Source organism: Cyanistes caeruleus, chromosome 9, assembly GCF_971803275.1.
Source record: "Cyanistes caeruleus chromosome 9, bCyaCae1.hap1.1, whole genome shotgun sequence".
Classification (NCBI taxonomy): Eukaryota; Metazoa; Chordata; class Aves; order Passeriformes; family Paridae; genus Cyanistes; species Cyanistes caeruleus.
Genome location: NC_141709.1, coordinates 524,418 through 536,721, shown reverse-complemented (window position 1 = coordinate 536,721; position 12,304 = coordinate 524,418). Strand labels below are relative to the sequence as shown.

Genomic DNA, 12,304 nt, shown 5'->3' with positions numbered 1-12,304 from the left:
GGGCAGGGATGGGAAGGGCCGGGCCGGCTGCAGCCGCATTGGCCGCGGGGCTGGCGCCGCTCCAGACCCGGCTCTATTTAGAGCGGGGCCGGCAGCCGGGCTGCACATCCAGCCTCTGCATCACCCGCGCTCCTCTCACGGCTCAGGACACCGCAGCCTGCCAAGATGTGCAAGGGCTTAGCGGCGCTGCCCCACACGTGCCTGGAGAGGTGAGAGCGGCCGGGAGGTGCGGGGAGCCCGCGGGGCAGCATCCCTCTTGGGGACAGCATCCCTCTTGGGGACAGCATCCCTCTTGGGGACAGCATCTCCCCTGGGGACAGCATCTCCCCTAGGGACAGCACCTCCCCTGGGGACAGCATCTCCCCTGGGGACCGGGATCGTGCGGCTCCCAGCAGGGAGGGGCTGGCTGGGGGGCTCAGAGGGGCTGAGATCCTCGGGATGAGCGCTGCTTCGGTCCCAAACCCCCACTCTGTCCCGGGCTCATTCTGCCGGCTGACTTTGGGCTGCTCCAAACCCAGCCCTTATCCTCAGATCTTCATTTCCACGAAACACGGAGGAGGAGAGGAGGAAAAAAATCAGGACAGAGGTTTTTCCTTTCTGAGGTGGGAACAGCCCCGTATCCAAAGTGCCTCCCAATCCTGTTTTATTTTCCTGTCTGTCCCTCACCCGTGGAACAGCCAGACCTGGCCCCGCTCGTGAGGCTCAGCCCTGTACAGAGCAGCAGCTGTGCCCGCCTTGTGGAACCCATCCTCATCCTCATCTCTCTGCTGCTCCCCCCAAAACCTGCAGCTGGTGCTGGCAGGGGCTCCTCTCCACCCCGTGGGAGCCCATCAGGCTCCAGCCCTGGCCATTTCCCTGCTGATTGGAAATGTCCTCTCCTCTCCTCCCACGGGTTTCCCAGGGGGTGCTGAGGTGTCACTGCAGCAGCAGGGCACTGCATGCCTCACCTGAGGGGGGAACAGCAAAAGGCTCAATCAGTCCCTCAGTGCAAATGCCTTAGTGCTGCCTTTTGGGTGAGGGTGACTGGGAAATTCACCGCCCTGAGGGGAGCTCCAGAGAAGTTCCAGCTGAAATTGTGCCCTGGGGGTTGATGCTGCTTGCCCAAAAGGCAAATTCTCATCTCGGGCACAAACAGGAGCGCAGGCCCGCGATGGTTTCATTGCTGGAAACCTCCAGCCATCCTGAGGAATCCAGGCTGACCTTCCCCGCTCCCCTGCAGTCTCCTGTGCCATGGGCAGCCAGGAGCACTCTTCCAGCTGTGGGTGATCCCCGTGTTTCTGCTCTCCTATCGCCCTCGCTGTCGCTCTTCTGACGCTTCCTAACACTAAATCTTCTCAATAAAGATTTTCTCCCACTGCTGCTATGCCGATGTTTTTTTCTTCTGCTGTGCCCCCAAATCCTCTCTCTCTCAGGCTCCACTCACGCTCTGACACGCAGAGTCAGGGCTGTGCATCACCTTGCATTGCTCTGAGGCTTTCCAGCTGTCCCAGTGCCGCTGTCACGGCTTTCCTGCAGCTCCCCCCAGCTTGTCCCCAGTGCCGGGCCCGGGGAGCCAGGATCTGCTGCTGGGTCACTGTCCCCTTCTCCCAGCGCCAGCACAGCCCTGCCTGCGCTCCCCAGCACCATCCCCAGAGCTGTGTGCTGCCTGTCCCACTCTGGCACCTTCCCCTGCAGCTGCCGGGGCTCTGCAGAGCCAGCCAAGGTGCCCCCTGACCCGAGGGGCTGCAGCCCCCTGCCCTCCCCAGCACGTCTGTGCCTGGCCCCTTCAGAGAGGGACGAGAGGAATCTCTTCCTGCGGCCAGAGGAGCCTTGACTCCTCTCCAATAGACCATATTTGTCCATGTGTCCACCACGGGGCTGCCACTGCTGCCCGTTCAGCATCATTCCTGCAGCTTTTTGGCTCCTCAAACCCCCTCTGGAGGCTTCTGCACGTGAAGGGGCATTTCCTTCATCACCTCCCTGCCCCCGGCACAGCATCACCTTCAGCTTTCAGCCAGGGCTTTAAACTCCTTTGAGCTTCTATTTTTGTTTTGTTTTTAAAGCTGGAGTCTCTCCTGGCCCTCCCCAGCAGCCCTGCTTGCTCTTGATATGTTTGACAGAGCCCATATTTTCTATTAATGCTTCTTGGAAGCTCTTCCTCAGACTTTTTCTTGGCTTGCTCCCATATGTTCTCACAGTTAACCTTCCACCATTTACAGTCCTCTTGCTTTTTCTCACTCGGCCATAGCTGAGGTTTTTTTTTTTAAAAAATGCCTTTTTTGTTTATAGCTGCCTTTTTTTTCCCTGCTGTTTAGCCTTCCCTGAAGCCTTGCTTGAAAACTTGTAATCCATCTGCTGGAGAATGGTGTCTTTAAATAGCCCTTCCCTCCCTCAGCCTGCAGGCTTTCATCCCACTCCTTCCTCGCTTCCTTCAACAACCTTCCTTATCTCTGCTGCCTCTCCAGAGGTCACCGAGATCCCACTGCTGGATCTGGCACTGGGGGAGGCTCCTGCTGCTGTCCCCACACCTGCAGGGCTCTGGGGGTCCCTTGGTCCCTGGGGTGGAGCAGGATGGGGCTGCTGAGGGCCTCAGTGCCTCCTGAGCCTGACAGCCCCTGGCCATAAATCGCTGCCAGAGGGTGGGAATCAGCAACCTTTTGAGCCAGGTCTGAGCCCTTGTTGTGTGAAGCCACCATCAATTGCACCCAGACCTTGTGTAGGTGTTGGCAGGGGGTCCCCAGGTGTTGCTCTGACAGCAGCAGAGTCCCAGTCCTGTCTTCCCAGCTCCTTGGGTCACTGAGGGCTCTCGTTGGCTCTCGGTGCCCCTGCTCCCAGCACAGCTCGTGTCATCCCCCTGCCTGCTCAGGAACTCCACTGATGGCATCCACTGTCCCTGTCCCCTGCCCCCCTGCCCCCCTGTCCCTGCCCCCCTGTCCCCTGCCCCCCTGCCCCCCTGTCCCCTGCTCTTCCCGCTGCCCCTGCCAGATGAGCCCCCATGGTGTGACACAGGGTCCCATGCTTGCAAGGGACAGTCCCTGCTGCACAGCACCTGGCACTGCCAACATCCCCACTCATCCCCCCGAGCGCTGGGAGAGGGACAAGGTGGCACCCAGCGTTTCTGCTCCTGAGACACTCCCTGAGCCCCTGTGTCCCCTTCCTGCGGGAACCTGTGGCCACAGGCACGGATTCTGGGAAAGCAGAGCCAAGGGAGAGGCCAGCCTGTCCTCTCAGCTTTCCTGTGGCACCCTGTGCAGCCACCCACTGCCTTGGTGCTAGGGGGCTGCCCCTTCCCCTGCCCACCTCACCTGCTCCCCTCTGCAGGATGGGTCAGGACCGTGCCAGATGGCCCCAGAGCAGCAGTGCTGGCCAGCAGGGTGCCAAGGGGCACTGAGGCTGGCTGGAGAGCTGGCCCAGGATGGCAGGAGCCAGCTCTGGCTCGGAGCACTTGTCTGCATTTTGCTTATTTGCTCACAGCAGGATGGGGGGCAGCATCCCTGTCCCAGACACCTCAGTGTGGGAGCATGGTGACCTTGTCACCCTTTTCCTGAGGTCCTGAGCTCTCCCAGGTTGAGGTTTCCTCAGAAGCTCTAGCCATGGGCACTGTCCCTGTAGCTGCTGACGCTGTCCATGACAAGTTGTGTTTCTGGGTGTGCCGTGCACCCACGGTGGGTGATCCCTGCTCCCCCTGCCTGCTCCTGCTGCCCACCCCATGCAAGGAGAGCTGCTGACAGACAGGTCTCTGCAGCAGCAGCAGTGGGGCCAGCTGGCAGGGAGCACAGCAGACACCCCTGTCCGGGTCTCCAAGTGTCACCCGTGGGGACTGGCGGGTGGAAACCAAAACACAGAGAGAGTTTTACAAGGAGGGGAAAAATCAAAGGAATTGAAATGAAATAGCAGACATAGCAATGGAGCAATCATCCACAGAGGGCTTGTGAAAATAAACAGCAGAGAGGAAAGTTGCAGGGAGCCCTAAAGCCAGGGAGCTGCAGCCCAGCTTTGCCAGCCATGCTGAAAGCTCGGCTCAGCCTGTGAGGAGCTGTCTGTCCCCTCTCCCTCACCTCCCGTGCCAGCAAGATGCCCTGGAAACCACCAAATGTTGCTGTGCCAGGGGAAACCCCTGCCCTACAAAGATGGGGGTTGGGGAGCTCTGTTTTCACCCCTTTATTTCTTCAGCTCCTTGCAGCACACCTGAGTGTTCCCTGCAAAGCTCACCTTGCTCTTGCTGCCGCCCCTGAGCTGCAGCGGGGAAGGGGGGGAGTGTCCTCAGCAGTTTCAGATGCTCAGGAACTAATTACTCCTTGTATTGCATGAAAGGGAACATTTTGGGAGACAGCTGGGCCTGCAGCCAAGCCCCAGGACCCCCAGTTTTTTCCAAGTGCAGGTCTGGAGCGTGGCCTTGATGCAGTGGGAAGTGGCAGTCAGCCTCTGGCACTCTTCAGCTCCTCAAACTGTTTCTGCCTTTCTTCTGCCCAGAGAAGGCAGCACCCAGGAGGTGCCTGTTCACAGGACCCTTCCCATTGCAGGAATGGGCTGGATTTTACTGATAAACAAGCTGTATCTCTGTAGAAGGGCTCTGAGTGCTGCTCTGAGTGGCACAGCGTGGGGTGGCACCACGGGGCAGGTGCCCCCCAGCACGGCACCTTCTCCAAAGGCAGCTCCTTCACCTCCTCACCAGCCCCTCCTCAAGCTCCTCTCTGTAGAGACCGAGTGCTGCCCACACATCCCTAATTCAGCCCCAGAGCAGCCTGAGAGCCCTGCTGATGCAATTATCCTGGCCACAGATGGGCACAGAGCACGGAGATCAAGAGCTGCCGCTAATGCACAGCGCCTGTTTGGAACAGGCACAGCCCTCACAGCATCAGGGTCCATTTGTTCATCTGGAATTAATTACAGAGTGGGTGCAGGGCAGGGACTGTGAGTGCCCCACTGCCCCCTTCCTCTGCCTCACTGTCTCTGCTCCTCCCCTGCTGCAGGGCCAAGGAGATCAAGACAAAGCTGGGCACACTGCTCCAGAAGCCTGACTCCACCATTGACTTCATCATCCCCTACCCTGAGAAGCCGGAGAAGCCAGCCAAGGCCCAGAAGTGAGTACTGCACTGGGAGGCAGAGGAGCTGGAGCCCTGCTGTGGGCTGGCACGTGGAGGGCAGCTCGTGGCAGGCTCCTCGTCACCTCCCTGCTAGGGGCAGGCTCAGGAAGTCGTGTCAGGGCGGCTCGAGACATGTCAGCCAATACAGCTCCATGGAAACTAGATTTCCCATGGAAACTCAATTTACTTTTGATGAGATTTCATGTTATTCGATAAAGGTTTTCCCAGAGGCATATGGCACTTGGACTTCTCTGAGTCACCTGCCTCAGCCCAGAGGTGCCAGCCTTTGCAGCCATCTGCCTTTGGGGTGGCAGCGTGTCCCTCAGCTGGGTGCACAGCCCCATGGCTACACCTGGCTCAGGGCTCGTGGTGATGGGACCTCCTCACTTGGCTTGGCCACTGCTCTCCAGTGCTGTGTATAATACTGGCCTATCAATGTTTTTGAAAGCACGTGAAACATGAATTATTTCTCCTGCCAGTCCGGGCTGTGGGCTGTGATGAGCAGGGTTTGCCAGCACGGTTCCTGCCTGCCACAGCGCTGCCCTGTGAGAGCTGCCCGTGCCAAGCAGGGCTGGCAGAGCCATCGTGTGGCTCTCACCCCATCGCTGCCGTGCCCAGATGTCTCTGGGACAGAGGCACCTTTGTCTCCATCAGCCAGAAAGCCAGAGGACATCTCCACTCCCCCCTGTCTGGAGGAGCTGTTTGCTCCTGCTCTGGCATCACTCACCTGTCAGCATCTCCCTCGCAGCCAACATCATCCCAGGGACAGGCACATAATGGGAAAGTGAATTTGGTGGTTTCCAGGAAATCTGGATTGAGTTAGGCTGCTGCAGTGATGCTCCTCCTCAGCAGGGTGAGAAGTCACCTGACAGGGACACGGGGGCAGGGAGAGCTCCGGTTTTTGATAGAAGTGCAAACACAATTCAGGGTCCAGAAAGCGAAGGATAAGAACCCCCTGTCATGGCAAGTGAGGGCTGGTAGCCACCCTGAGCAAACCTGGCATTCCTGCTGCTCTCCTCTCCCACTGGAGCCTCCTGGGCAGTGTGACAGGGCTGGGCACCTGGAGCTCCCCCAGACCCACTGCTGAAGCTCCTGGGCCCCCAGGACCGGGCCAGGCTGTCCTGCCCACTTCCCTCCCCGCTCAGGGGATGCTCTGCTCAGCCAGGGGATTTCAGCCCCCGTGTGCGGCCCCTGCAGCACAGAACAGAGTCAGCACTGCCTGCAGGGAGTGGAGACTGTCCACAGCCAGCCCAGCACTCAGTGTTGATCCGGGGGGCTTCCCTCGCCCTCCAGCCAGCGCTGCCAGGGATGCGGGGAAGGAGCCGGGAGCCCAGGGCAGCGTGCTCAAACTCCTCGGGGCTTAAATAAAACAACAAAAAAGCCACAAACAAACAAAAACCCCCACAAAACTCTTCAGTCTCACGGCGAAGATCGCACTGAAAAATCCTAAAGAGCAGAGGGAGAAGCGGGCAGATGGAAGAGGCCGGAGGTTTCCATGGGCCGCTGACCCGCAGGGCGTGGGAGAGCTGCGGGAGCCCGGGGCGCTGACCCCGGCCCGGCTGCTCGGGGAGGGAGCATCTCTCCCCTCCCCAGCAGGAAAACACGGGGATGCTTCCCAGCCGCCCGCCGAGCCCCAGCGCTGCTCTCCCGTCTGGGAGCCGGAGCCCCGCGGCTGCAGAAGGAATCGCTTCCAGCCCAGCCCCGGCTCTGCTCAAGCAGGGCGGAATTCACCCTCCCCATCCCCATCCCCATCCCCGTCCCCATCCCCATCCCCATCCCCATCCCCATCCCCATCCCCATCCCATCCCCATCCCATCCCCATCCCCATCCCCATCCCCATCCCCATCCCCATCCCATCCCATCCCATCCCATCCCCATCCCCATCCCCATCCCCATCCCCATCCCCATCCCCATCCCCATCCCCATCCCCATCCCCATCCCATCCCCATCCCATCCCCATCCCATCCCCATCCCCATCCCCATCCCATCCCATCCCATCCCATCCCCAGCCCATCCCATCCCCATCCCCATCCCCATCCCCATCCCCATCCCCATCCCCATCCCCATCCCCATCCCCATCCCCATCCCCATCCCCACCCCATCCCCATCCCCATCTCATCCCCATCCCCATCCCCATCCCATCCCATCCCATCCCCATCCCCATCCCCATCCCCATCCCCATCCCCATCCCCATCCCCATCCCCATCCCATCCCCATCCCCATCTCATCCCCATCCCCATCCCCATCCCATCCCATCCCATCCCCTCCCATCCCATCCCCATCCCCATCCCCATCCCATCCCCATCCCCATCCCCACCCCCTGCACTCGGCTGCCCCTGGAGAAGGGCGCCTGTGCTGCGATGCAGCAGCATCCCCATTCCATCCCCAGAGCACTGCCTCCACTCTGAGAGCCTCTGCAACTTGTTACTCCTCTCCTCCCCGTTTTCAAAGGCATTGTTTAAAAACCTGGAGCCCCGAGGGAGGCTTCTGTGGGTAACCAAGGACCTCCTGGGCTTTCTTTCCTCTCCTCAGGCCGTCTCCGGAGGAGGCTCTGCAGTGGCGCGATTCCTTGGAGAAGCTCCTGCAAAACCCCTGTGAGTTCCCATCCCCTGCACCCCCCTGGTCCCCTCCCCTCTCCCCACGTCCCCCGGGGTGCCCAGCGAGGGCTTGGCCAGTGCTCAGCCAGGTCTCACCTCCCCCTTGGCCCCCAGACGGGCTCGCCAGCTTCCGCAGCTTCCTGCGCTCCGAGTTCAGCGAGGAGAACGCCGAGTTCTGGGTGGCCTGCGAGGACTACAAGAAAACCAAGTCCCCTGTGAAGCTGGCGGAGAAGGCCAAAAAGATCTATGAGGAGTTCATCCAGACTGAGGCACCCAAAGAGGTCAGTGGCCACGGGGCAGGAGATGGTGCTGGGAGGGACGAGGCTGCTGCCCTGGCACCTCCATCCCAAAGGAGAGCGATGGCTGCAGGCCTGAGGGGCTCGGGGGGCTGTGTCTTCACCAAGGGGCAGCCCCATCCCCCACGTGCTGCACTCCCATCCTCCACAAGCCTGGAGCCCCTGTTTGCATGCTCAGCCTCTGCTGGGCTGTCTGCAGCCACAGGCACCCCCAGACACGCCTGTGCCCTTATGTCAGTCATAAGGGATGCCAGTGTACAGCGATCTTCCTCCCCAAGTGTGCTGTGCAGCAGGGCACAGCTCATCCTCACAGCTTTGCCACCAGTGATTCTTGCAGGGAAATGAGCCTCCCCTCACCCTTTGTGTGACTGTTGGTGGCACAGAGCAGGCGAGGGGAGCCCATCGCTCAGCCCTCCAAAGGCAGGCTCCCATCCCTCTTACACTCTCATGGCAGGTGAACATCGACCACTTCACCAAGGCTATGACCATGAAGAACCTGGTGGAGCCATCACCAACCAGCTTTGACATGGCCCAGAAGAGGATCTTTGCCCTGATGGAGAAAGACTCCCTGCCCAGATTCGTGCGGTCGGAGTTTTATCATGAGTTGATCAAGTAGCAATGCAGCAGGGCTGTGCAAGGCATCCCCACTGCTTCTGTCTAAACACCCGCCCCTTCTCCTGCAGCCGCTTTGCTTCCTCCATACCGCCCTAGAACAGCACCCAGGGGTGTTGCTGAACACCTCCCCCCGTGCTTTGGACCGTCAGATGTCCTGGTGTTTCCTCTGTTGCCATCTCTTTCCTCTCCCACAAAAGACCAATTTGCAGAAAGTCCCTGGTGCTGGGACCCAGAAGGGTGAGGGATCAGCCCCAGCCCTGCAGTGCCAGGGGCCACATGGCCAGCTGACACATCCCTGGTGCTGCGGAGCTTGGCAGTAGCTGGAGGCTCTGAGGTGCTGACTTTGTCCTCTCAGGACTCCTTGGAACGTGACAATCTTGCTCCCAGCGTTGCCCACACTGCTGCTTTGGCCCGGGCTCGCTCTCTCCTCCCGGTTCCCAGGGTGCTGCTGACACTGCACAGGTGCCTGCAGGCGCTCCCCTCCCTGGCCAGGCTGAGCTCAGACACCTCCACTGCCTGCTGGGCATCATTTCCTCCCAGAGCAGGCAGCAGCAGTGGCACGTACAGCAAGGAGGGCACTGTGACAGGCACGGCAGGGACCGCTGTACGGCACAGCCGGCTGGCACCGGGGCTGGGCACAGAGAGCTCGGGGTCAGCCTGTTTGCTCCCCTCCAAACACAAAAACAAGAGGATAAAATGAGACCTGTTGGTCCAAAACACCAGGACTGTTCAGCAGCTCGGAGCTCCTGCTCGCTCCAGCCTTGCACGACGCCCTGAGCTCCCGGGGCCCGTCCTGTGCCAGGGCACAGCCTGCCTGGTGCTGGGATGGCAGCTCCGGGCTGCCCCAGGGCTCTCCTCTTCCAGCCGCTTCTCCCTGCAGTAGGCACGCCAAAGCAACGCTTCTGCACAAACCCAACACAGGGACGTCGAGCACAGGAGGGAGGGAGGTCATGCTGGGGGGGGAAAGAAAGATTAAATTCCAGATGTTCAGATCCAATTTGAAAAATCCAAACCAAACCCAAAAAAACAAACGCAAACTCAAAGCTGTCATTGGAAACATGAAAAATAACCCCCTGGCTTCCAGAGCAGAGTGCAGACCCTGCTGAGTTTGTGTAGCCTGCATCTCTTGCTCCTGCCTCCTCCTGTCTGCCCAGGCCGTGTGTTTCCACAGGCTCTCTCGAAAAAGGACCATCTGCTTTCTAATGGTTCAAAGCCAGCCCTCTGCCAACAGAATAAATCACACCTGAGGATGGGGCAAGGACACAGATGAAAAGCAGCCCCTGGGGTCTCATTTCAGCCTTGAGGGAAATGTGATAAACCCCTGCTCCACAGGCCTGGATGGTTCATTCCCGTTTGGTTCCCTGGTGCATCATCCCCGGGGTCATGGCTTGCAAAGAGCTGCTTCATCCAGCCTGGCAGGTGCCAGCAAACATCCGTGCTGCCCGCGGGCTCCCCGGAGCAGCCCCTTCCCCGGGGCTCAGCCCTCTGCCAGCCACGGGACCCCATGCAAAGCACAATAACACAAACAACGGATTCACCAGCCTCTCCAAGACTTTCAAAATCCCATCAAAACTCCACCAGCCCCAAATATTTATACGTTGTCACTATGGCGATGAAGAAAAATACATCGGAGCTGCAGACAAATCCGAGCTGCAGGAAATGGGCTGTGTCTTCCAGGCAGGAGAGGGGAGGCAGGGGAAGGATGGAGGCAGTCACAAACGTGACTCTTTTTTTAAGCTCTGGAGCAAAAGGCCTGGGAAAGTCGGTGCTGGAGCAGCAGGGGTGATGCTCACAGGCATTCCCCTGGGGTGAATGCAGAGGGTGGCTGGGGTGACCCTAAAGAGCCCAAGGCAGAGCATGAGCAGCAGGAGGGTCCCATCAAAAGGGCACAGGACCCTGGCAGTGCAAGGGGGAGGCAGAAGCAGGGCTGGGTGCGGGGTGGGGAGCTCGGCCATCCCCCCTGCTGCAGGCTGCTCCCCCACCTCTGCCTGCACACCCTCCCTGCACCCTCCCAAAGTCCCCGTGGAGCCAATACAAGTGGGTTCAGCACGTTCGAGCTCCTCATTTACAGCGTGACTCAGAAATGCTAAACCAAACAGGCTTCCCTGCAGAAGGACCTGGATCTTCCATTTCTACTTCATCCTTTGGCAGCTATTTCCAGACCCCCTCACCTGTTTCACAGTTAAATGCCACCACCACCAATGCCACAGGGCCGGGATGCCGCTGGAGGCTCTTGCCACGCACCACAAGGCCTGGGACGTCAGTGCAGCAGCAGGAACCGTGGGGCAGGGAGAAGGTGTCTAGGTATGTATGTGCTGAACAGAAAGGTGCAGGATTCAGGAGAGACAAAACAGCCCTGTTGGCAATCCCTCCCTGGCTCCATTTCTGCTAAAATGCTGGAAGTCTACCTTGGGGGCTGCCAGTGACCTACTGGGTGGCCAGGAAATGTGGCCACTGAAGCATTTTGGAGCTCTAGGGAAATTGTGTTTGTGTAGAAGGGTCATTTGGCTAATTACTCGAGCAGGCTTGCCCAGAAAGGTGGCAACACCTGTACCAGCCCCATGGCCCAGCTTTCCACAGGCCCAGAGGTATTTACTATCGGGCTGATGCCAACCATATTTCTGGTATGAGATACTTCATGTATTTTATCACTCTAGCTCTCATGAAATTTGGCATATATAGCAGTATATAAACACAACATGTACTCCTGTACTCATATATACACGTAACATATACACACACATATATACTTGTAACATGGGCATCCCAACCCCCTGAGGCAGAGAGCCAAAAAGCAGAGTTTCTGGATGTGGTGCTCGGGGTCCATCACAGAGGGGATGTGTGTGGGCTTTGCGTGGTCCCAGACCCTCTTGAGGGAAACCACGGCCATCCAGCTGAGCGAGCACAAAGGTGCATCCCCCAGAACCACGCTGTGCCCGTGGGCTCTGTGCCACCCTGGGCAGGTGCAGGAGGCAGATATCGTGTTCCCGAGGGACCCCCATCTCTGCCGTGGGGCAAGGCAACCCCACGCTGCAGCCAGGGCCGTGGGGCACCAGGCACTGCCTCCACGCCACCCTGGCACCTGCTCCCTGCCACGGGCACGTGTGGAAAAGGGCTCCCTGCAGCTGCATCCCCCAGAGGAACAGCAGGAGATGGTTTGATGTGTGTTTTATGGTGACCTCAGCGACCCAGAGCCTCGCACCTCATCCATCACAGGGTGAAGCACCCAGCTCCTGCCCTGTGTGCTGAGGCTGGGCTCTGCCAAAGCCCAGTGGCCCAGAGTGTCCCAGAGCTCACCAGGCTCCCCTCAGGCCCTGGTCACTCCCTGGAGGGTGCTGCACGCTGTGGCAAATGGCTGGAGCAAAGGCAGAGGGGCACATCAGCTCCCCACACCCTGCAGGTTTTCAGTCTGGAGCTCTCCGTGGGATTTCCACTGCAGATATTCATGTGGGGAGGATGGGAGGTGTGCACTGAGGAGTTGTGTTAACCCATGTCCATGTACCACTCAGTAATCCACACATAAACATGTATTTCTGCTACCGTCTCAAAGGACTCTTCATTTTGGCTCTTTGTACTGAAGGTGCAGCATTTTCTTACCCACTGCAGAGCACGCCCAAAACTTGTGCCCCAAAGCCCTGGCAAGACCAAGAGCCTCTGAGAGCTTCTGCCACACTGATGCAGTGGTTTCTCAGTAAATTGGAAAGGGAATCACCCCAGGGGGCTGATCCAC

The 12,304-nt window shown here is 59.2% G+C and overlaps 1 protein-coding gene across 1 annotated transcript; it reads left to right on the top strand.

Annotated features, from left to right (window-relative positions):
- Positions 1-12,123, top strand: RGS5 (regulator of G protein signaling 5). The gene is made up of 5 exons (XM_086901505.1): positions 1-209; positions 4,953-5,063; positions 7,599-7,660; positions 7,778-7,944; positions 8,414-12,123. Exons 1-5 carry the CDS (start codon positions 166-168, stop codon positions 8,573-8,575), a joined length of 546 nt encoding a protein of 181 aa, XP_086757631.1. The 5' UTR covers positions 1-165; the 3' UTR covers positions 8,576-12,123.
- Positions 12,124-12,304: the final 181 nt, after the last annotated feature.